Source organism: Thunnus maccoyii, chromosome 11, assembly GCF_910596095.1.
Source record: "Thunnus maccoyii chromosome 11, fThuMac1.1, whole genome shotgun sequence".
In the NCBI taxonomy this organism is placed as follows: Eukaryota; Metazoa; Chordata; class Actinopteri; order Scombriformes; family Scombridae; genus Thunnus; species Thunnus maccoyii.
The window spans coordinates 21,878,092-21,902,775 of record NC_056543.1 but is presented as its reverse complement, the minus strand read 5'-3'; the positions used below and the strand labels follow the sequence as shown (position 1 = coordinate 21,902,775).

Below are 24,684 nucleotides of genomic sequence, written 5' to 3'. Positions count from 1 at the left end.
TTCATAGGCAAATAATGGATAAAGGCTGACATCGTGTAGTTGTTGGCCTATAGTCTGTGCTGGTGTGGACAGATACAGTCAGTGCTGTGATGCCATCTAGTGGCTAAAGAAAAATGTTCATCACAGCCAACTGAAGGAGTCTGTGTGCAAATACAAAATAGTGAAACAATAAAAGAAGGACTTCAATTTAAACTCTGGGATTGTTTGTTGTTTTTACTGGTTTTAAGATCCATAGGAGCTGATCAGTGATGTCATCATCGTCTAATAAAGTATCTCTTCTCCAACATGGCTGGTTGTAACCACTGCAAACAGTCAAAAGAAAACATCCATCTGAAAAGCAGGATAATACTGTTCCACTGTGGCTTATTACTTTCTTTGGACAGTATATTTACTGTATATAAACACAGCAAACCAACAGTTAACCCTTTTCTAATATGAAGAATAAAACGGGCCTGTGTACATTCATATGGATTAAAACAACTGATATTACAACCCCAAATTATGAATATAATAAGAATACAATAAGTGATAATTAAGACTACAAGTACAGCCACACTTGCAGCAGTTTTGAGCTCAGCTTGCTAACATTTGATAATTAACACTAAACACAAAGTACAGCTGAGGTGTTGGGAATTATCTGATAATTGATCTTAAACCAAAGGGGAAAATACAAATTTTGAATGTCACAGTGGCACTAGAGGAAGAGTTAGAGATCACTAGACTAAAAAAACAAAATCACCCTCATGGAAGCATGAATGTTGGTACAGAATTTCATGGCAACCAATTTAATGTGTCAATATTTATTTATTTATTTATTTGAATATGTACACATACTGTTTATCCGAATGATGTATTCTTCATGTCAGGGATGGTCACATACGGATGCTTTTAACACGTCATTGATCAAATCTCTGTTATATCTTCCGTTACCTCCCCGGCTGTGTGCCAATAAGCCAATAAACCATGCAGCTTGAATTCCACAGTGCTGATTATTTTTCATCTTTCTTTATTGATCAGGAAGAGAAAAAACTCTTGAAAACACTTGAATTAAAAGTACTTGATTTCAACAGCTTCCAAAGCACCGTTCAGTGTGTGCAGACACCTGTTCATTTATCGCTGAGTTCACATTGTTTTACGTTATACAACCAAATAAACAATTATAACATGATATTAACACACAAACAGGTTTATAAAAATACATAAGAGAGAAAAATAAGCTTATATAAAACAACATCTATATCTAAATATAAATGAGAGGCAATAAGAGGGATAAAATCTATACAGTCTTCGCCTAAATCAGTGTGGATAGTAACAGTTACTGACCTATAGATGGCATAAGAAAGCTAAAGGTTAACTTTAGCGCTGAATACTGGCCCTAAAGTCTGAGAAGAGGTTTTAAAAAAAATAAGCCAGCAAGGTTTTAAACATGTCTTAACACACTCTAGAAAAAGAGGATAATGAAACACATCATACAGCATTTAAAGGAGATTAGTTGAACCCTGAATACTTACAGTACTGTAAGTCTCTAATAGAAGTAGGAAGATTTTTCCAAACTGGCAACACATACAGTTAATGTTTCATGTTGAGGAAGCAGCAAGAAGTTTGCAAAATCTTGTTTTAATCTCTTGTCTTTGCTTTCTTTTTTTAAGACATATCTGTCAGTGTGTCCGTCCAAGACATCGGTGAGCAGCTCCAAAAGGAAAGCGACAGTTGAGGAAGTGCGCTGAACAATGAATGTACATTTTTCATTTCAGATGATTTGACGGAGCATTTGATGGGAGCAGAGCGAGACTGGTTTGTACTCAGATCATGAACGACTGAGTTTGTTTGTACTTCTTGAGCTGCGGAGAGCAGAGAGACATACAATGAATCCTTTCCTTCAATTAGCTACAGACCTGTGTTATCAGCAACTTATCACCAACACTTAATTTCAACCTAGATTCATGGCAGCAAGCAAAACAAGCCCTGGCATGATAACAAACTGCTTTGATCACTCACATTGCGGGTGGGAGGAGGAGGAGGAGGGTTGTAGGACTTTGCGCTGAAAGACAAAGAGCGCCAGTTCAGTCTAAGGTCAGTACCAGTCGATAACACATGACTGCAGACAAAACAAGAGTGAGCACTCACTTTTTCGTTTTCTTTCCTTCTGGATGAAGACATAAAAAAGGGGCAAAAGATCAAGAGCAGCAGGTTAATATTTTTCATTATCACAACCATGCAAGGTAGTTGTGGATGAAACTTAAGTTCTCAATTTAAAGCAATTTTTGTGCCATTTGGAGGCAGTTCAATGATCTGTGAACACAATACTGACATATTATCACCTAAAAAGTTGCTGTGGTGAAAATGTTAGAAAGTATATGCACATCCAACACAAAGAATGCCTCTAACCAGCCGACAAATGTAAACCCTGTTTTTGTTCTGTGACCATGTCAGTAATAAAAACAGTTAATATAACATTTAATAAAAACATTCAGGGGCCATTCAAGATAACGAGTACTTTTACATTTAACACTTTAAGTACTGTTGCTACATTTTGCAGATGATACTTTCATTTTTACATTGTGGTATTCATACACATACTTAAAGTTACCCTGTGGAGTTTTCTTGTAAACAAACAAAAGTTATATTTCTGTGTTTCTGTGTTTATCAACAGAAACACATTGGGCCTCATGCAAGAAACACCCGAACAAACAGATTCATTCTCAAGAGGAACGTATGAGTGATTTAAGAACATTTGTGGCATTCATCATTTTTCTTGTACTTGAAGATTTCTCTTCGATACAAACAAAATTTACAAGTGATCCAGATCTGTCATACAAGTCCTGAACAGGTAGGGTCTGCCTCTCTTCACAAGGGGAGAAAAACTTGATTGATTTACAATTATAATGTCTTAATCTGAATGAATTTGGAGTTTAAATATGATACCAAAGTCAACTAAAATAAAATATATAACTAAAACAAAATGAATGCAAAATTAATATTCTGTTCACCATATCATTATCGTCATGGCTGACAATTTACCAAGAGGGTTTTTAGACTTTATGACTTTTATTGGAAAAATTCTACATTTCAGTAGTTGTTGGAAACTTCTCTCACTCCGACAGCTGTCTCTGTGTCTCTCTGCAGGTTTCTGTCCAGTGTTTTCTTATGATGCTGCAGGTGACAGTGTAACATCATCTACTGTCATATTCTCTCTCTGTGACTGTCACATGACTGCCTCTCATATTAGTCAGCGCTTTGCTTTAGAAAAATGTTTTTTAGCATCTAACCTACAACAAAGCATTCCCTCTGTGCCGTTGTATTCATATTTTCTAATTGTTTCAGATTCCCTATTACTGACACTCCTAACCTTACCTTGAAGCTCTGCAGTGTGAAATTCTTGTTTTACTCTTGTTTTACTCTTGTTTTAACACCTAGAGACGTTATTACATTATTAAAGAAATGTTCTTAATTCCCAACACCAATTCTATCTTATGTTTCACAAGATGCATCTTCAATCCTTGACAAACAAAAGATGGTAATCGTAAATCAAAACTGCTTACACATCTGGTTGTCATATTCATCATGGTCACATAATAGAAACGCACATTGAGAAACAGCTCAAAATTTCGATTCAGGCAATGTTTTTTGTATCAGCAGGGTAAGTTAGAGGCTGAGATTTACGGATACGACTTCACAAACTACTCACTCTTGCAGCAGCCTCGACGTCGGCAGACACACACACAGGTGCAGCAGAAGATGATGAGCGTCAGAAAACCTACAGCACCTGCTATCAGAATCGTCATATTCAAAGGATCTGGAAGAAGGGAGAGAGAGTTTTTGCTCAGTGTTCGGTGAGAAGAGCGCGACATGTAAGCACCAATGAGCTGTTTTACCAAAAACACTTACAATCAATGACTTTAAGTTGTTGTGCCACACAGCTCTTGGGTGCCCCGACACTGTTGGAGGACTCGCAGCGGTACATCCCTGTATCCGCTTTGGACACGCTTTTAAAATTCTGCTCCAGACAAAAACAAAGTGTGAGAGGAGGTGTGGAGAGCAACAGCTGTGTTTCTGCACATGTTTATTACTGTGTCCATATATGAGTTAGTGTGTCTTCTTGTGTGTGCACCTGTTGTACATGAGTATTTACATACGCTACATGCGAGTATTAGTGTGTACTCACCAGTGTGCCTTTGTGTGTGTCGATGCTGTATGGACTGTCTGCTGTTGCCGTCAGGGCCTTGTTGTCTTTGTACCACTGGTAGGTGGCAGGCGGCACGCTGAGCTTGTCTTTACAGAGGAGGTCCAGGCCCAAGCCAACAAACACTGAGCTCGGGACCTCACAGGACGGGACATGAGGCGGCACTAAGGCAGCAGAGAGGAAAGACAGAAATATGTAAGAATACTGCATTTGTAATTTTTTGGACAAATCTTCCTAAAACAATGAAAAAAGTACTTTTCTTGATGTATTTTACTGTTTGGTAGTTGTGAAGGACAGATTATCCATATGCCAAATCAATGAGTTGATCTGACAAAAGTAATAATCTTATTGAATCTCTCTGTCTTCAGCGATAATCAATACATCACAGTTGAATTGGATTGAAACTACTCCCACACCTCCCAGGATTAAAAAACTAAAACTGGTACTGTCACTGCTATTTGACTGTTTAATTGAAGTCTACACTTTTCATATCACATCATGCAGTGAAATAATGAAAACAAATAAGAAAGAATTGAGACGGAAAAATAATTGTCGCTCTTGAACAGAATCGCAATCTTGAAGTAGAAGTGGAAAATATGGATAAAATTCTCTATCTCTGTATACATAATTTAATATTGCAATATATATATTAACATTTTCTGAAAAAACAATTACTAGATCAGATGGGAATGCCTGCTTTGGCTAATCAAGCAAATTACATACCCACACTGCTTAATTACACTGATTCAGAAATCATTTGAAAAAAACAATATTGCTATAAAATAGTCCTGCTCATTGATTTGCAACATGGCCAAATACAAATTGATGGTTACCACAAATGGTACGTCAAAATCTCTGACAGTAGTGAAATTCACATTCACACCTACAAACAATCTCCAATCAAGTCTCCAGTCAACCTAATCTCCATATATTTGGACTGTGGGAAGAAACTGGAGCAGCCACAGGAAACCTTCACACTGGATTCACACACGGGAACATTTTGAGGAAACGATGCTGAACACTGAGCCGACATGTTGACAATATCAGATACCTTTCTAGCTAATAACCTTTATTGTTTATCTCTTCCCTCAGTCCCAAGCATGACAATTAAATGCAGAAAACTCAATTACTGGTTTTGAAAAGGCAACAGGGTAACATGCTTTTTTTTGTTGTCAGTTGCCTAGCAACGGGGATGTCACAAGTGAAACCACTTAAATAGATTCAGCGCATGTCTCACAAAGACACAAACTCATATGCATATTTACACATTCACACAATCACATACCGAGCACATTGAGGGTTACAGTCGCCTCTCCCAGGTTGACGTGGTCCTCGCTGGCCGTCACCTCACAGCGATACTCCCCCGAGTCTTTCTGTGTGACAGAGTGTATCGTCAGTGTCGCTCCCTCTATCTTGGCCCGTCCAGTGTAAGACCCTACAGTGGAGGGAACAAGGTCATGAAAAGACGATAAGGGATGGAGGGTTCTTAACCAAAGGCTAAAAGGGAGTGAATTGAAGGCAGTAAGGATGAAAGAATGATGGCAGGAGAGGCGGCAAAATAGCAGCTTTTTTAGTTTAGAGAAGCTGAAGGATTGAACGCCTGTGACTCACCGGTAAATTTGTGATCAAAGTACACAAATGTCACCCCCTTCCCTTTCTTCTTCCACTCGATTCGAGGGTTCTGATCTTTCTCTGTCTTGAACTCACAGGACAGCACAGCGTCTGGAGGACAGAAAACAAAGCAGCAGAGCAGCTTTTGTTAAAAAGGGAAGATATTACAACAAGATATCAATCAGTAGAATATATAGTGTAAACTTGTTTTCATTGCAGGTACTCTGTCCCATCATTTCTTGTTAAATGTGTTGTTGTTTTTTGTCACAAGTGTGTACTGTTAAAACTGATCAGCACTAAGTAATGTTGCTGATATACTAGTTTAATGTACCGTCTACTGTGGTGTGACTCCTGTTATTATGTATTATTTTTCACGTTTGTATCACATGATGAGATATCTGCTGTTCTTCCTTTGTCTATATACATATTTTTAAAGAATAGTTTTGCATTAATTTTTGTGTTGATTTAACTGATTTTACAGGTTTCATTTTGGGACAGAAAGACACAGAAACAGAAGAGCAGATATCAAGTATAAGATCCCACTTCCTGTCTCAACTTGGCTGTCAAGGTGTTCCTGATTGTGCATATTAATATAATTTTTGTAAGTAATAATGACTGGGAGTAAGTGAAGTACCGAATATGTCTGTCTGATGTTTTTCTTTTCTTTTTTTTTCTTTCAGTCATATTTTACCCAAATATATTTAATTCATTTCCTCTTTTCCTCTCATTTGTAACTGGATGACAAAATTAATTTGAAATATCTTTAATCAGAATGAGTCTTTGGATCACTGAAGGAAGATAAAAATGTTAAAAAAGAGCAAAAACTCACATCACATAAAAAGACCCCGTTCTCTAAAAAGTTGTTGTCATTTTAAAGAAAGGTAAATAATTAAAAGGTGAAAAATATGACAGGTATGTACAGAATATAACAGCTCACCTGTGTGCTCGTGGACCTCCACTTTGGGTTTACTGCTGCTCACTGTCACTGACAGACAGGCAGGACCTGCAGGGGTCAAATGATTCATCAACTATTATAAATTGTTGGAATGTTTTTACTGTCAGGTCATCAGGTAAAGCAACCTTAAAACCTTTTTCTGGTCATATATATCTGTAATTTTCAAAGAGGAGAAAGCTGTCGATGTTCAGATTAAGCATGCTGGGGTTTTTATTTTAATTATGATCAGAGAGACCAGAAACACAACAGACATAAAAACAGAATAGAAAAGTACACAAGATTGATCACAGCCTACACATACGATTCATGCATTCACAAGAAATTGCAAACACACCCTCACTGTGGAAAAGTCAGTTTTCCACAACATAATATGTAGGCTACCAGTGCATTTTAGCTTTCATTTTTTGTGGTTGCACACACACACACACACACACACACACACACACACACACACACACACAGCATACAGAGTGTGTAGCTACATCCTGGTGGTGCCAGGAGCGGTGGTGCGAAGGAATGCAGGTGATGGATGGCTTTCGGACAAGCTTTATCCCAACCTGATAACCTCCCTTGGTGATCTTTCTATTCAGGAGGCGCACACACACACACACACACACACACACACACACACACACACACACACACACACACACACACACACACACACACACTCTCAGAGCAGACACTGTCACAAAGACACAACATTTACATTACAGTATCCTCACATGGAAGTAGCATAGAAGTATTTAAAAATGCTGTATGTACAATGTAAAAAAAAAAACCATTAATAGTGATTAACCGTTCAAAATGTATCTTTTGAGTATAAAAACAAGGTTAAAGGGTGGTAGTAGGAAGTGAGTGGCTAGAAGTGTCCTACACAGAAAACAATAGCTGCAGTCAGCTTAAATTCATGTCAATTATAATGGAATCCAAAGGCAACAAGTTTTTCAAAGCAGTTTAAATCAAAAGTTTTACCAAAATATGGTGGAATACATTACTTTCAGCAGAGGGAGTTTCAAGGAGGGTGAAAAGGCTTTGATTGCACACAGATTGTTAGCAGAGATGTGGATTATGTTGCTGGAGTGAATTAGGAAGGTTTTTAGAGATGTTACTCAACTTTCTTCTGCTGTGAAAACATGAATCTGCCATAAATCCATTGTCACTGACTTTTATTCAAGCTGACCACAGTTGTCGGTGTGTGTCGTGTGTGTGTGCTGCACACATGCACGGAAAGCATGCGTTTCTTATGCAGACAAAGCTGCTCTTTATGACAGTAACCTTACTCCGCTCAGCTGGCACAACACACACACACACACACACGTACACACAGACTTATATATTACACACTTGTGAGGATCTACACTGATTGAACCTTTAACACCGAGCCCTCTGCACAGTGTGCTTGACGTTGACCCTCAACCTTAACCTAAACATGATTCTGACTTTAACACTTAACTTCAGTTCTTGCCATGAACTAATATTAACCTACATAAACATGAAATATTTCAGACTATATCCAATGTATTTCAACATAAATTTTATACAAAATGGCTAATTCATGTGTGATATCTGATATTATCCATAACATTTGTTATTTATATTTTAAATGCAAGTCCACAATGCATTTTTAGTGTTTTTAAGTATTTTTGGAATGCATTTTGCCCGAAGTACTCCAAACACATGTACTTTAGCTTTTTCTGTAGCTTAGTAGGGTGAGGATATCAATCTTTTCATCTCTGTGAGGACATTTGGTCCTCATGAGTAAATAAGAGAGAGATCAAAAGATACACACACACACACACACACACACACACACACACACACACACACACACACACACACACACACACACACACACACACACGATCATGAACATAGAGCATGTTGTTTAGAGACCAAGCCTCTGGTCCTTTAAAATTCCCACAACAACTTCAAATGCATTCTCCCAGATAGCAAGTGTGCGTTTTCATCTCAGTCCAATTAGCAGCAGGGTCAGTCGGAGGCTATCTTCAAACTGAAACGGTGCGATCTCAAACTTCTCCGTGATGTGTCCCATCAGTCAGTGGATCTCGGGTTCAAACGGCATCACAGCGGGTTAGAAATGTAAACATGAAGCCCAACCACTCCCTCCCTGCACAATATCAGCCCCCGCAGTCCCTGAACACATCACACCTCCTCTCCTTAGCGTGCACGAGCCAATGATCAATGAAACTTTATAACAAGGCCGGTAATCCTCTTCATATTGAAAGAATAAGGAGTTAGAAGTTAGTCGGGCTAAATCTCGCACTAGGCCTCTTAAAAACCACCAAGTCGTTTAAAACATAAACCTCTTTCATCGAAAAACAATTAACTGGGTAATTAGACTTATCCTGCGTTTCTATCCATCTCCTTTGATAGTTTGGTTATTTATCTGTTTCTTCTCACTCAAAAGTTCCTACTTTTCTGAAACGAAGATACTCAAATAAACAAAACAGAACCAAATTTGTTTCAAGTAAAATTAAAAAACAATAGGCTAGAATCCCTTGTGGGAAAGTAGGTTTATCTAGCCTATTAAAACATCACACCACACTGTGAAAATATAACATAAGCTCCGCATATGTAACAAAACTACAAATCTTAAATTGGCATATAGGCCTAAAAACTTGCACGCGCTATTGAATAACATGTAGCCTACTTCTTCCTCAGAAAAGTTCCAGCAATAGGTTTATTATGATGTGTAACACTACACTTTATATTCCGTCATTAAACCGTTAGAAAATTGCTTCATAAAGTCTCTAAAACCGGGAAAAACAAACTCACTGTGCAACAATGTGATGAGAAGAAGCAGCGCCAGCATCTTCATGGTCTTCATGTTCAGTTCAGATCCGTCCTGAGCTCTGTGGGTGTCCGTTGAGTGTGGATGAAATCAGTTTTACTCCAAAACTCTCTGCAGCCCCCTCAACTTTCATCTGCTGCATGCGCGCGGTCTCGTGAACAAATGACGGGGAGCGCGTGCAGGAGGCGTTCAGAGGCTGGAGACCCCCTGTCCTGTCAGCAGGCAGAGCAAACTGGGAAATATGCTCTCCTATTTTGACGTGGTTGTGTTCTTTGATCTGCCCTGTTTGTACTGATAGTAGGTCTGTCTCATATGATATAAGTATGGTCAAACCTTTTAATTTTTTTTCTCTGATATGATGAGGAAGAAGACACTGCAGCTAAAATATGCCAGGGATGACACAGAAAAGGCAAAATTTCAATTGTGGTCCTTGGTGCAAAGAAAGCAAAGATGGAAGAGTCCAGCTGTAAAGGAAGTATCACACTACCATCAAACCTGCGGTGAAACCAAACTAAACTTCATTTACTACAAATATTATTTAAAGATTTCCTCCAGACATGTACAATAAAAAAAAACTTTGCTTGGAATTATATTGTGTGTCTAAACAGGTTTTCCACAAAAAAGCACTAGCCCCTTAAAATCCTTTAAATTATATCTCCTCCTTCTCCCTCATTGAAAAACCCAGAATCTATGAATATGCAAATATATTTCAAGATGTCTTCTACTTCGCTGTCAAGTCCATTCTCAGTATTTATGCACTGGAGGCTTCAAGTTTCCACATCAGTCTTGTGTAAATTGTATACTGGACCATGATCAGCCTCCAAACTAGTTGTGATGTCACAAATCATGCTTGTAGGCTGACCCCTTGGCAGATTTTCAATGAGCACATACAAACTTTCTACTTTCAACAGATGAAAGTAAAAACAGCCTTCTAGTGTCAAACTTTGCACATACATCATTCTGCACAGTGAAGCTAAAACATCACAGTGAGATAATAAGAAAAACATTAGTGGAGGGGAACTGAAAGTTCAGCTTCGAGGTTCTTGTGCTTTACTTCAGTATTTGCATTAAATGCTACTTTATAATTAAACTCTGCTACACTTCAGAGGCAAAGTAATTTGTAGATTAAAATTTACCAACAGAAATATATGTTTTTAAAATATGACATCCTACTCTCAAATTACTAGTGGGAGAATATATAAATTAGGCAAAACAAGCTCTATCTGGACCAGCTGCAATGTTAAAATGCTAAAATATTAATGCATCAATAATAGTATGTAATATGTAATAATATATTACAGAAGCAGTCATTCTGTATATGAGTACTTTTACTTTTTATATTAAGTACATTTTGCTATTAAAACTAAAATTGTGAATGCAGGACTTTTATTTGTATTAGCGTATATTACAGTGTGGTATTGGCAGTATTGATACTTTCACTTAAATACTTACCACTGCATCAAACCAACACAAAAACCTATGACACCATCAATAAAATCATATTACAAACAATATACTCAAAATTAAATAAAAATGTACATACAAATTATAACTGGGTGGTAAGATTACACCTCCAAGTTTGACCTGTTTCTTAAAATTGCAATGGTTAGTTTTTTAATGTCAAGAACGGGCACCACAGAACATAAAGATGCAAGCAGTCATATAAGTATGAGTAGGAAAATTAAACAGCTGAATGTTGCAATATAAACTCTAAAACTGTCAAATGTGGAAGGTGTTACTGTACAACAGCAGCAGCTTTACACTATACAGGCTTCCTCCTCATGATAGTCAGCGAGACGTCTGTGGAGAAAACTAAGTCAACTTTTTAGAAACAAATAAATACATTTTCAGATTAATCTTAGCTGCCTCACACTTTTGCATGTTTTCAGGGATTTCTGAGATTATCTCATAAAAGCATGTAATCCTCCATCTGAATATAAAATATGAACCCGAGCTTAAAGTTGTTTGGATTCCACATGTCAATGGTGATGTGTTGTAATAGGAGGTGCAGAGATGAGACAGCTGCTGGCTGAGCTACTGTGCCCTTGGATATTAAGTTTCTCACCACCAGAGCCCACACAACAGCACATTGTCACTCACTCTGGTTAATGTGCACACATGCTTACATTTGCGACCATATGCACACACAAAGACACACACACAGAGGCCATACATGCAGACACGTGTGCATAAACACACACAGGGAGAGAATCTCACAAAGTCTTTGCTGCAGCACCTGTTGACAGTCAACAATCTGCAGCTGCTCTGCTGTGAGTAGGACCCACTGATGTCATGTAACACACACACACATCTAAAACAACACTACTTACACTCACCGGCCACTTTATTAGGAACACCTGTGGAATCTACTGCAATCCAATACAACAGCTCTGCCATAAATTCTGCATTTACATTTTCAGTTTTTGTTGTCACTGTCAAAAAGGTGATAATTCTACTTTATGTTTATCATAGAGGTCGCAGTGGGTGGTGGTGGTGTACTGGAGTGCATTATATTGAATGGTGTTCCTAATATTTTGCGGCTCTCATTTATGTTAATGGAGTGGACAAAATGAATGAAGTGGCCGGTGAGTCAAGAGCTCACTTTACACAAACGTTTTTTGCACTAACTTCCCCAGATAATGAGTCCTATATGAACAAAACATACAGGAAGAGCCAACTTTGAGTGCACTGAGTGATCTTCAGTGACAGGCGTGCCAGTATAAACAGCTGTCCTCCTGACTGTTTACCTCACAACGATAACCAAAAAGCTGTGGTTGGTTTGTGCAGCATAAAGCTGCACTGATAAATATCATATTAACAATGTATCAAATGATTACTTGAAATGTGTCGCTTGTGGTGATAAAGAGTGCTTAAGTGTCTCTTAGCTCATCCTCAGTCAGCTGCTTTGAGCAAAAGAGCTACAAAAACCTGTTGAACGCTTCCTGCCCAGCACTAAACCACAAACAGTCAAAGTTAGATGCATTTTAAAACCAAGTGCAAACAGGGTTGCTGTTTGGTGCAGCTAATGATTCACAGCTTTTGTCACTATCACTGATTAAGCAAACGAGCTGACTCACCATCACAAAACACTCAAAGAAGAAACACATCACAGCAGGCCTGAAGCCCTTCAACAAAACATAACGTTGTGAAACACAAACTCAATTGAAACCCATATTTCATTATCTGTGTAACATGACTGATAAATTAAAAGATTAACAGAAACATCGCACTGACGTTAGTAATTTAACACACAAAAACACTAGTAATGTTTGGAACCAGGGTCTCGTGAAAAGGGAGGGGAGCAACCTTTTCACACTGGTGAGTGTAGAGAGCCAGATATTTGGAGATCAAAACAGAGCTAAAAGGAGAGACTCCAAATGAATGGTAATAGTGCTCCATATCTTCTGGGTATGTATTTAGCCTTTTGCTAAATAACCACATGCACGTTGTCTTCCCAGTATGACCTGAGTTTTCCTGGCCCTCCACATTCTGACAGATTTCTAATCAGGATTCTGTCTCCAGGATGCAACTTGTGACCATGTACTTTTCGGTCATAGTGTACTTTCCCTCTGGCAGCCTCTTTGTTGGCACTTTTGGTGGCAATGGAATATGCCTCTCTCATCCTGCTCTGCCACTTGGCCACATAGTCCTCATGCTTCTCTTGTCCTCCACTGACATCCAGGTTAAAGAGGAGGTCAATGGGGAGTCTGGGGGACCTTCCAAAAAGAAGGAAGTAGGGTGAGTATTATGCAGTTATATGCATGGACCACCTTGGGCACAGAACAGAGGTTTTTCAGTCCAGTTTATCTTCCTCTGTCAGAGTTCTCAACATACTGAGAAGAGTTCCGTTGAACCTCTCAATCTGGCCATTACCCTCTGGATGGTAGGGACTTGTGTGAGATCCACACACTCCACTGAGCTCCTTTAACCTCCCCAAGAGTTGGTTGTTGAACTCCCTCCCCATGTCATGGTGTAGCTTGCTGGGGAAACCAAACTGGAGGATGAAGCCATTGAACAGTTTATCAGCTACAGTCTTTGCTACTTTGTTTTTGGTGGGGTAGGCCTGTGCACAGTGTGTATAGTGGTCCATCACCACTAGGATGTACTCAAAACCCTGTTTGCAGGTTTCCAGATGGAGGAAATCAATGGACACCAGCTCAAATGGGTAGGTTGTCTTGATGTTCTCGAATGGAGCTCTGGTTTGCTTTTGAGGTCTTTTCTTTTTCAGGCACTCACACTCTTTTGTGACAAACCGTTCCACATTGACATGCATTCTTGGCCAAAAGAACCTGTCTCTGATCAGGCCTAGCGTCCTTTCCACAGCCAAGTGTCCCATTTTTTATGCAGTTCTCTGAAGACAATTGGGTGGAATTCTTGAGGCAGGACGAGCTGATGTTTGTCTGCTGTTACCCTATACAACACTCCTTCACTGCTGATGTGGAGCTTAGGCCACTGCTTTAGAAGAACACACACATCTGTATCCTTGCTGCTCAGGTTTTTTCTGATAGGCCACTGGTTGCGAGAGATGTATATGAGATCTCGACTGATGACAGGGTCTCTCTCCTGAGCTTGTCTGAGCTGCTGGGGTGTGAGAGGAGGACCAAGGGCATGAGAGGGGGCATCCTGGACAAGACCGATTGCCTGAATACACACATTCTCCCAGGTAGGTGTTTCCCTTCCCACAGTAATTCCAGTCACTGCTGCACTGATGACTGCTGGGTGAACCTCATCGCTGCACTGGCTCATGTACCTGTCAATGTCTAGGGGCATACGTGACAGGCCATCTGCATCAGCGTTTGACTTTCCTGGTTGATATTTGATTTTAAAGTTAAAGTCTGCCAGCTCTGCAACCCAACGATGACCTGTGGCATTCAGTTTGGCTGTGGTGAGGACATAGGTGAGAGGATTGTTGTCTGTGTAGACTACAAAGGATGGGGCATAGTACAAGTAGTCTCTGAACTGCTCACAGATGGCCCACTTCATAGCCAGGAACTCCAGTTTGCCAGAGTGCATGTGGTAATTTTTCTCTGCTGGTGTGAGAGTTCTAGATCCAGATGAAATGACTGCCATCTTCCCGCCTTGCCTCTGGTGGAGTACAGCTCCTAGTCCATCCTGTGAGGTGTCACAGTGGAGAACGAAGGGTTGTGTCATATCTGGGTAGCCAAGTACGGGAGGTGAAGAGAGGCAGTCTACCAGGTGATTCAAGACAGCCTGGTGGTACTCTGTCCAGCTGATTGGAGTGCGGGAGGCCTTCTGTCCTCTGCTTTTGTTCTCTCTCTTCCTCTTCTCTTTTGCCAGTGCTGTTGATCGTGGTTCTGTGGCTGGCATGTTAGAGAGAAGGGCATATAGAGGCTTTGCTACCTTGGAGAGGTCCCTGATGTATGGACGCTAATACGAGATGAAACCCAACAACTTTCTCAGTTCTCCAACAGTGGCTGGTCTCTTCTCCTTCAAGGCCAGAACACGGGCTATTTCCTTGGGGTCCACGGTATAGCCATCACCACTGACCATCTTTCCCAGGAATCGGACCTGTCTCTTGAAGAGCTCACATTTCCGTGGGGTGAGCTTCACACCATGCTGCTGATACCTCTGCAACACTGTCCTGACATGCTCCAGGTGGTCCTCAAAACTGGAACTGTGCACCAAATTGTCATCAAGATAAGGCTGACAGATAGTATCTCATAGGCCTGCCAGACATTTCTCCATACTCCTCTGGAACTCGGCAGGTGCAGAGCTGAGTCCGAACGGGATCCTAACGCACTGGTAGAGGCCCCACGGTGTAATGAAGGCAGTCAGTGGGGGGCTGTCTGGATCCAAAAACCCTTGATGGTACGCCTTCCCCTGGTCAAGGACTGAAAACCGGGAACTGCCACTCAGTGAGTCCAACATGTCTTGAATGCGTGGAATGGGATGACGGTCAGGCAAACTTCCACTGCAGAGCAGGTTTCTTGGTGGCTGGTAGTAAAGGGGGTTGTGTGGGAACTATTGGCAGACAAGTTGGCAGGATACACAGTTTTGACTGCCTGTAGGTGGCCCACCACAGTATGTTGGTGGAGAGTGATGGAGTGGTTGGTGATGTTGGCTATGGGTATAGTGATGATGATTTTCCCTCCATCCTCTGCCTTCACCAGGCCCTCTGTCACTTCCAAGCCCTCTTGGAGTGGATGCAGGTCGCTGACTGTGAAAAGAACCTCCTGGCCTTTGTATTTAGCTCCTAGGTGGACGAGCACTCGTATAGCTGTCACCTCATTGGCTCCAAGGATGACTCTCTTCCTCCCAGTTCTCAATACACCCACATTCTCATCACGGTCAGGCGTCTGCATGAGCTTGATGACCATTTTCGCTATCCTAGCGGTGACAGAGAAGGCAATACTCACAGTATGGATGGTCTCGAGGTCAACTCTGGATCCAGGGTTTTGTGTCTTAACCATCTCCTCGATAACATTGAAGCCGATGATGGGTCTCTCTGCCACACCTGGATCACTAGACACAAGTATGGGGACAGTGAGAGCTTTCGTTTCCTTCTCCCTGTTGTAGAGCTTAAATTCTACCTCCACCCATCCATTGAAGGGGATTTCTGTCCGATTGGCAGCTAAGCCAGTCAATGGCTCAGGTCCCAGGAGTTCTTCAATGGACCTCAGTATGGTGTGAGGGAGATGTTCAGCTCTCCAGGCCTCATTAATGACAGTTGCTTGAGCTCCACTGTCCCACAAAGCTTCCACTGCCACACCATCCAGCTTGCAGTTCACCAAGCACTGCTTCCCTACTAGACTCACCAGCTTTTTCCTGCATGGTGACTTGATGTAGTTGATGTGGGGGTTAAGTGTAGCCATCGAGGGGTCTTTACTGGCAGACTGTTGTTGTTTGTGCTTGGCTTTGTTTACATGTATCTCCCTCCCAAGTGTCTCTCTCTCTGTCTCTGGTCAATAGTAGGACACGTGGACAGGAGCTACTGATTGTCCCCTCTCAGCAGCCCATTCCCGTTTCCCATCATTCTCAGTTTCCTGCAGCCTCTGGAGATATGGCCGGGCTCACCACAATGGAAGCAGTGGTTGCACTCCTCTCCTCTCCATGCCTCTTGACATATTTCACAGCCTCTGGGTCTCTGCCTATTCATGGGTCTGTCTTTCCTTGTAGGCTGGTAGGTGGAGGGCTGGTGGACAGGTGAATGGTAAACAGAGGACTGGTGGATGGAAGGATGGTAGGTATATGGACGGTAGGTGGACTCACCCCTTGCTGCATGGTTTGCTGTTGTTTCCATGGCTCTAAGGAACATCTGTCTCACCTCCTGGATACCAGCTTTGAGCTCCTCCATCAGCCCCTGGGTCTTTGGAGGCCTCTCACTGCTAGGTTGCTGAGGTTGAAGCTCCTTCACCTTTGCTGTCACAGGGATGGGGTCCTTCACAACAGGTGTAGGTAGGGTAGAGCTGATGAGTTCAGCCTGGACCTCACAGACTCGGGCTCCCTTCATAGCAGCATTCTTCCTCTGTTTCTGTTGCCTCTCTCCTTCCAGACTTGCAGCTTCACTGAGCTTTTCTATGAGGATTTCATCATTCACATGGATGTCATTTAGGTAGGGCCTCATTTGGAACTTGATTGCATCACCGAGGAACCCTGTATCAATGGCATGGAGGAACTTACGCTGTACCAGGTCTGGGCTGTAGTACTCCTCAGCCTCTCCCTCACTGGACTTCCACAGCATTCTCTCCTTTATCTCGATGGCCCTGAATAGGAACTGCTGTGGAGACTCTCTGGGTTCCTGGGTAATATTGGTAAGCCTGTGACATAAGTCAGTAGTGCTTTCCTCCTTGTAGTGCCCTTTTAAGATGGTTTTCAGCACTGACAGGGTTAAACCACTTTTTATTTCCAACATGTTTCATAGGTGGAGACCAGGGGTTACTGCTCTGATTACTGCCTCGACAATCTCAGCTTCAGAATATCCTTTCCAGAGACCTGAATCAATCTGATGGATGAGACTGGTGTAGGAAAGCTTATCCTTCTGACCTCCCTCTCCTATTTGTCCATTTATCTTAAACTCTCTCCAGAGAGTGACCTCTGGTATGGGTAGGTAGTGTGGTGTGCTGTGCCTGACCTCTGACTGTTGATGACTGAGAGAGGCTAACTTGTCACTCAGACTGTTGATTTTCTCCTCCAGGGTCCTGTGTGCCCGATCCTGGGGGTGCTCAAACTGGAATGGCTGTTCGGCAGAGTGGTCTAAGTGACTCTGTTCAGGGGAGATGTTAGTGTCCTTCCTGTTTCTTTCTCTCACCTCATGCACATATAAGAGAAGATGTCTAAGGTACTGACAAATCTTTTAATCGTCACTCTCCCTTTCCTCCATTTCTTCCAGTTTCCTCTCGACAATCTTAATGAGAGTTCTCTTTGTCTTACCCCCCTCAGCAGGAACAGAACACTTCACATAATCACATATGTTCATTAGCTGCGGTGGCTCCAACTGCCACATCTGAGCACAAATCTCGTCCATTAAATTATCCATGTTTGCTCTGTGTTCTTCTTACAGGTGTTACCCTTACAGCACTGATGGTAAGGATGATGGTGTGAAGATCTGGTTTGTCTCACTAAAAGTGGCTCTTGGTGATCTTGAACTGAAGAACTCACTCCGGGGCTGACTCGCCAAAATATGTTGCACCCACGAATCACACTGGACTCAGGATGAACATATTTGTTTTAAAAAAAAGATGGATGGTCTTATTCTGAAAGAATAAATGAAAACAAACAGTGACTTTGCTGGTCTTCAGTAGCTTCACTCTTTACTAAGTGTAACTGCCAACTGAAGAACACAGCGCCAACCAACCGTTTACACACCCAGATTTGTTCTCGTGCCTTTTCTCAAATCGGTTATGCTTTAAATTGTAAAGATACAAAATCAATATCATATGCATAAAATAACACACAATTGAGTGGGCAAATACACATAAATATCCTATATGTCACAAAGACAACTTTGACACAAGAGGCCCGAGATATACACTGAGAGGTATGGCACGTGTTTGCAAATCACAGCTCAAAACAACACGATTATCAGAGGGACATCTATAGAAAGCAACTGGTTAAATCTAAAGGCAGGTGGATGACAGTATCAAAGGATCAAGGTGAAACAAACCTGATTTAAACCTGTTAAATCCATGTTTCTTCTGAGACACGTTGCTGTGAGCAAATAACCTTGACACACACTAAAACCCTTGATATTGATACTCGTGGTTTGATTGTCACAGTGAACATATTACTTTTTGCTGAGCAGATGCATCCTCTCCTGGCCACAGACAGAAAATATAAAGTAATTTCAGGAGTTCACCAGTCTGGCCTATAGACTGAATACATCAATACACTTCAAAATGTTTAATGAGTGGGACATTTCACTGAAAATTACATGTCAGCTATTTCAGTGGTGATAATTTGACCTTTGTCCATTTCTATTCAAGAAACATCATCTCAGTATTTTGCACACGTGTCTAGCATCTGAAACTGCTAAACATTAAAATGGTATACTGATTAACTTTTATTTGTCTCTATAGTGTAAGTGTAAGATAGTTTATTGTTTTGGATATGAATAGTGAATAGTTCTTTATCTGACTTTTCTCTTTTAGTGTTTACCTCTTTGGAAATTTGTACTTTCTACCCACTAAATCATTGCAGGGTGCTTGCCAAGAGGAAGCATAAGAGAAAAAACTTTGACAAGATAAGGTAACGGTAAGGCCTCCTGCTTTATGACTTACTGAAAAAGAAAATGAATATAATGGGAGGGACTAATGCTGTTCATAAAGATTAAGAGAACCATAAGAAAAGACAGATAAACAGCAGTCACGGAGAGGAGGACGCACATGAACAGGCGATAATAACTTACAGGTATAAGAAACATTTGACAGTAAATCACTGTCTGCAGTCTCAGGTTGCTTTAAATGACCATTCTGATAATTCACCTCTTTTTCATGCAGACCAAAATGAAGACACTGGTGATTCTCTCACTGGGCCTAGCAGGTAAGGGAAATGTTTTTGAATAGTGTGTTCCATAAAAGACTTTTTTTCAGTTTTAAATGTGTCTTGCAAATTGGTTCCGTTATAATTGGACACTTCTCCATTGCTGTGGATTTTGATCTCAGCAAAATTTAAGACTGATGTCATCTCATTGCAATTTGGGCTATGAGCTTGTCACAACCATGAAGAGACCTTCTTTAGGAAAATGAAAAAACTAAAAATCTCAAGCAAATCAATAAAAAATATAAGGTAGTCATGTTTTTGTTCTTTCAAGTTCACAACATCTTCAAAGGTAAAGTTCAGCACGTAGAGATTCAGGTTAAATATGAGTTCACGGACCGAACACAATTTATAAATTAATCAAAATAGATACAATTAAAATGAGATACTTTCTTCCAACAGAAAGAAGTTAATGATTGATAAAACGTTGATTCTTGCAAAGATTCACAAAGGTCTTATCTCATATTCATGATCCTCTCCATATCAACATGATCCCAGTTGTTGCTGCATCATGAAATGATAGGTGCAGGTAAGATAATCTGCCCGATTTTGACAACAAATATTTTTATTTTCTCTTTGCAGTGGCTCTAGGACTGCCCGTGTTAGTTCCTGATGTAGTACAAAAACCTGTTTTGACTGAGGAAGAAAAGAGCCCTTTGCTGGGAGATTCGGTTCCCGTGCAGGGTCATGTCGTGGTGGAGGATCCTGCACCACAGGTCAGACTAGGCTCCATAGAGCAGCAGGAAAAAGTAGCACCAGACACAGACCAAAGTCCTCTGAATGTCCAGGTCAAAAAAGATAGCATTTTGGAACAAGAGGTTGAAGTAAAGCCAGAAGACAAGGTGGATTCAGAGCTCAAAACAGAGGAAGAAGTTAAGGTGGAGGGAGACGTTAAGGTAGATCCAAAAGCTAAAGCAGATACAGAAGTACACCTGAATCCAGAAGTTATGGCAGAGCTAGAGGTTAAAGTAAAGCCAGAAGACAAGGTGGATTCAGAGCTCAAAACAGAGGAAGAAGTTAAGATGGAGGGAGACGTTAAGGTAGATCCAAAGGCTAAAGCAGATACAGAAGTACACATGAATCCAGAGGACATGGCAGAGCTAGAGGTTAAACTAAAGCCAGAAGACAAGATGGATCCAGAGCTCAACGTAGACCAAGATTTAAAGGTGGAATCAGAGGTTAAGGTGGAACCAGATGTTCAGTGGGAGCCTGAAGTAAAGCCGCAAGAGGTTCAAGAGGAGATTCAGATGGAGATGAACCATGACGAGGAGACTGAAACCGGTCTGGAGATTGAAGAAAGGCACATTGACATGGAGGGAAGAAACGAAATGGATGACGACAACATGTTTGAAGAGCAGCTGAGCGATACAGAGCAAGGGCTTATGGGTAGGAGCAATAATGTTTTAGATGAAAAACCAATCATGGAACTCGAACCCGAGATGAGAGAAGAGCACTTTCTGGATCAACAGGTCATGCCAGGTTCTGCTATAATGGATGAAGGGCCAGCGTTGGACATAATGGGGCAGCAGATTCAACCTTTAGGGCACTATTTCCCAAATGAAGAGGCTGTGATGGGGATGGAGCTTGCAAAACAGCGTAACTCGGACTATCTGATGATGGAGGGAGCAGGGAATGAGTTTGTCAGGGAGGAGGAGTCTCCAATGGATGGCATGCCACTGTTTGAGGAGCCAGCAATGGAAGACAGTCCTCTGTTTGACGAAGGTGTTCAGAATGGTGTGGTGCCTGAAAGAGAAAATAGGACTTTGCTGCGGCAGGAAATTGGAAACCCTGTAGAGAGAAGATCAGCAAAAGGTAACGTAAATAAATTATTATGCATGCATACACACACTGGCTTCACTTATTACAACACTCACATACCCATATGTACAGTGAAATAGTGTTCCTCTTCTCCATACTGGCTGTGGAGAGATCCCTTCCTAATGCACTTCCAATGTAAAAATAAGGTATAAAGTTTGTTGAAGCTAATATGAGGCTTGAGCAGTCTGAGTTAGACAAACTAAGTGGATATCTTCCAAAGTTAAAAAATTCCCTCTTAATATTTCCCCAAAAAAGTGTTTCTGTGCTGAGTTGCAGCTGATGAAGAGTAATACAAAGATGGACTTTGGTACTAAAAAGACTGTGGAAGGTACCGACTTGGTTCAACTAACTCACACTGCTGAAGTCTCATATTAGCTTCAACTGAACTTAAGAAGTAAGTAAAAAAAAAAAAAAAAAAAAGCATTTTTACACCAAACAAGGATTGTGGATTTTGTCCCCCATTGATTGCATTGGAATCACTTTAGGAAGGGATCTCTGGACAACAGGAATGATTACAGGACCAAAAACGGTGTCAGTTTTCATATTGGCCTGTGAGTTTTGTTTTAAGATAGACTTGGAAAAAATGTGAGCCTGTCCTTTAAAGAGCAACAATAAGATGTTGTAATTTCCCTTTTTAGCCACAAGGCAGTGCTCTTGTCCTGGTGTGGTACTGGAGAGGAAGTGTTACCAGTTCTTCAGAGGACCAAAGAGGGCTTCAGATGCTGAGGTATTCACGCCTTCTCCACCATTCTGAGGATGCACCATGAAATCTTTATAAACTTAGACATCTTTAGGAATACACTAATCACTAATCCCACTATCACTGTGCTTTCTGTCCCCTTGCAGTACTTCTGCCAGACACTTTCCCCTGGTGGCCACCTGGCCTCCATCACAAGTCAATACATCCACAGAGAGGTGATGAACCTGATGTGGCGGCAAAACGGAGCATACACACGCTCCTGGATTGGAGGACTACGATATTTGGAGGTGTGTGTGGTATCAGGAAACGGTTGGGTCACACAGTAAATCTGTTGTTGAAAATTAATCATTATACACCCTAGCTTGACTGGTTTACATTAAATAACTGCAATAAAGGTAATAAATTACTCCTCCATCTGATTGCACCTCATTAATCTCCTGTTATCTGTCAGACTGGTCGCTTTATCTGGTTGGATGGATCCCCCTGGAGCTATGCTGATTGGCTGTCAGGGGAGCCCAATGACACAGCAAACGTGGAGGATTGTCTGGAAGTGCTGTCATTTGGTATGAGTCAGTTTGTTGTTTAAAGCTGAGCTGAAGGCACACACATATTTTTATTTATTTCTACGACATTGAATCAAATATGAATATTGAACACATATGGGGCCACTGGATTCCTAAATGGCTGTCTGTTTGTCTTTCAGGAAATGGGAAGTTCAATGACTTCACATGCTGGGAACCTCAAGCATTCATCTGCTCCTTCCCTTATTAGTGAATATACAGTGTGCTCCTTTCCAATCTGCTTCTTTGTCTGATTTGATGTTGGATGCAGAGTTTGTTGCTTTTTTCTTTTGTTGTACGGTAAATAATATCTTGAAAAGCAAATGGAACGACACCACACAATGTCTTAAAAATCAGAACTCCTAAGCATATTGTACATCATATTTAGTTATGGTGTTCTTTGTTTTATATAATAAGATAATATTTTGTAAATAAAAACAGTGCCATATTTTGTTCTTGAGGTTGTTGTGATTATTTTGTGGAAACAAGTATACTAAATTGTTCTTAATTTAAGTATTGTCAGTATACTTAGAGTTTGCCATTTTTTATTTACTAATATTGTATTAATTATATATAATTAGTGCAATTTTAAATAATTGAAATACACTTTAGTGCACTTGACTGTGCTATACCATTAAGATGCAATCAAGTGTGCATAATTACAACTTTTTGTCAAACTCTGTACATACATCATTCTGAACATTGAAGCTCAAACATCCAACTGAAGGAACAAGAAGAAAAACACATTTTTGAGTGATGGGATACTTTATAATAAGCAGTAATTGTAGGTGTGTTTTTGGACCTCACTTCCTAGAGATACAAACAGTGTCGCCTGTGTGACATCAACAGAGACAAAAAAACACAGTATGCCACTTCACACAAGACCTACCTCACCTGCTAGGCCTAGTGAGTTGAAGAGTGAGTCTGTTGCATTAGCTCCGCCTACCGTCTCAGGCGGATCAACCACGGCTGGATAAAGGAAAACGCATCACGTGTCACACATTGTGCGCCATTTGTGATTTTCCCTGGGAATGTTGCCACCAACACTCAGTTCGTAATACTCATACTACTGCAAATGCGAGGGCTTTCATCAGTGGGCCATAGGCTCAGTCACCATTGTGTTACCACATTTGGTCATAGATAGTGACTTAAAAGACATTTATTTAATTGAAATTATAGCAGACTTTTGAGTACAATTAAATAACTGAAAATGTGGTAAGATTTAAACTTTACATTCTCTCTCAGTTAGAGCTACACTGTTGGCCGGCAGCATGAGGCCCTGCTGGGCTTTAAACGATGAGTGTTTACTAGTCAACAGTGATACAACCATCAGTCTGTGACTGACCCCCTGCCCATCCAGGACCCATACATGGCAAGCTCACCTCACTCAACCCCCAGAGTCCAGGCATTCTGGCTTATTTTGCAGGATCAGGGAACAGTCTCTCTGTCCAAGAGAGTGATCTACTTGGGTGCCAAAAATCTTTCATGAGAGCCCAGATTTTAGATTTCATGTTCACCTTCTGCTGCATTGTTGGCTGAATGCTTGATAATGCTCTTCTGTCAGTGTGGCATCTAGACCCATTGAATTCCAATCATCACCTGCCCTTTGAATTACAGCAGATTAGCGCCCATTAAGTGATGTATTCACACTCGGCACACTGCACATGCGACTACTGTAAAGCCTCCTGGGTCTCACATGTTGCTGTGTGTGACTGTGACTCATTTTCCACTGGCCTACACAACCTTTGCTGACCTTTGGACATGTAGGTTAGGATTACCAACTCTAAGGTGATGACTGGCAGCTCTTTATCCTTCTATTATAATTGCTGACTGCTCCACACATACATACATCCACCACCATCATATACTCACTGCTATGAATATTCAACTTTTAGGAACACAATCTTTGATGTGTGAGCCTTGCAGACTCTACATTGTTCCCCTACCAGGAAATGTGACTTTTGCTGGATTTAGAAGATCACAGTTGCATGTGGATCTCCAGTCTATTCCTGGAGAGATCTCCAATAGCTTTGCTGCACATTGCAG

At 41.0% G+C, this 24,684-nt stretch overlaps 2 protein-coding genes across 3 annotated transcripts; one reads left to right on the top strand and one right to left on the bottom strand.

Moving 5' to 3' along the window:
• Positions 1 to 846: 846 nt before the first annotated feature.
• jam2b (junctional adhesion molecule 2b) lies at positions 847 to 9,727 on the bottom strand. Of its 2 annotated transcripts, none has more exons than XM_042426677.1 (10): positions 9,549 to 9,727; positions 6,732 to 6,797; positions 5,795 to 5,905; positions 5,469 to 5,618; positions 4,166 to 4,347; positions 3,889 to 3,997; positions 3,689 to 3,796; positions 2,128 to 2,143; positions 1,999 to 2,041; positions 847 to 1,841 (listed from the first exon to the last, which is right to left on the bottom strand). In XM_042426677.1, the coding sequence occupies exons 1-10, from the start codon at positions 9,598 to 9,600 to the stop codon at positions 1,803 to 1,805; spliced, it is 876 nt and encodes a 291-aa protein (XP_042282611.1). In that variant the 5' UTR covers positions 9,601 to 9,727; the 3' UTR covers positions 847 to 1,802. The 2 variants fall into 2 exon arrangements, with proteins under 2 accessions (XP_042282611.1, XP_042282610.1); XM_042426676.1 differs by having other exon boundaries at positions 2,128 to 2,146; positions 9,549 to 9,726.
• Positions 9,728 to 19,401: 9,674 nt separating this feature from the next.
• Positions 19,402 to 23,075, top strand: LOC121907396. The gene is made up of 7 exons (XM_042426921.1): positions 19,402 to 19,431; positions 19,521 to 19,563; positions 20,143 to 21,372; positions 22,017 to 22,105; positions 22,225 to 22,365; positions 22,530 to 22,641; positions 22,782 to 23,075. Exons 2-7 carry the CDS (start codon positions 19,527 to 19,529, stop codon positions 22,847 to 22,849), a joined length of 1,677 nt encoding a protein of 558 aa, XP_042282855.1. The 5' UTR covers positions 19,402 to 19,431; positions 19,521 to 19,526; the 3' UTR covers positions 22,850 to 23,075.
• Positions 23,076 to 24,684: the final 1,609 nt, after the last annotated feature.

Excerpts from the sequence above, each read along its gene's own strand:
- jam2b (XM_042426676.1), bottom strand. The coding sequence starts at position 9,600 with ATGAAGACCATGAAGATGCTGGCGCTGCTTCTTCTCATCACATTGTTG. Across the intron at positions 5,619-5,794 it reads CTTTGATCACAAATTTACCG|GGTCTTACACTGGACGGGCC; the intron begins GTGAGTCACAGG and ends CCTCCACTGTAG. Across the intron at positions 3,998-4,165 it reads ACACACACAAAGGCACACTG|AATTTTAAAAGCGTGTCCAA; the intron begins GTGAGTACACAC and ends TGTCTGGAGCAG.
- LOC121907396 (XM_042426921.1), top strand. The coding sequence starts at position 19,527 with ATGAAGACACTGGTGATTCTCTCACTGGGCCTAGCAG. Across the intron at positions 19,564-20,142 it reads TCTCTCACTGGGCCTAGCAG|TGGCTCTAGGACTGCCCGTG; the intron begins GTAAGGGAAATG and ends TTCTCTTTGCAG. Across the intron at positions 22,106-22,224 it reads AGAGGGCTTCAGATGCTGAG|TACTTCTGCCAGACACTTTC; the intron begins GTATTCACGCCT and ends GTCCCCTTGCAG.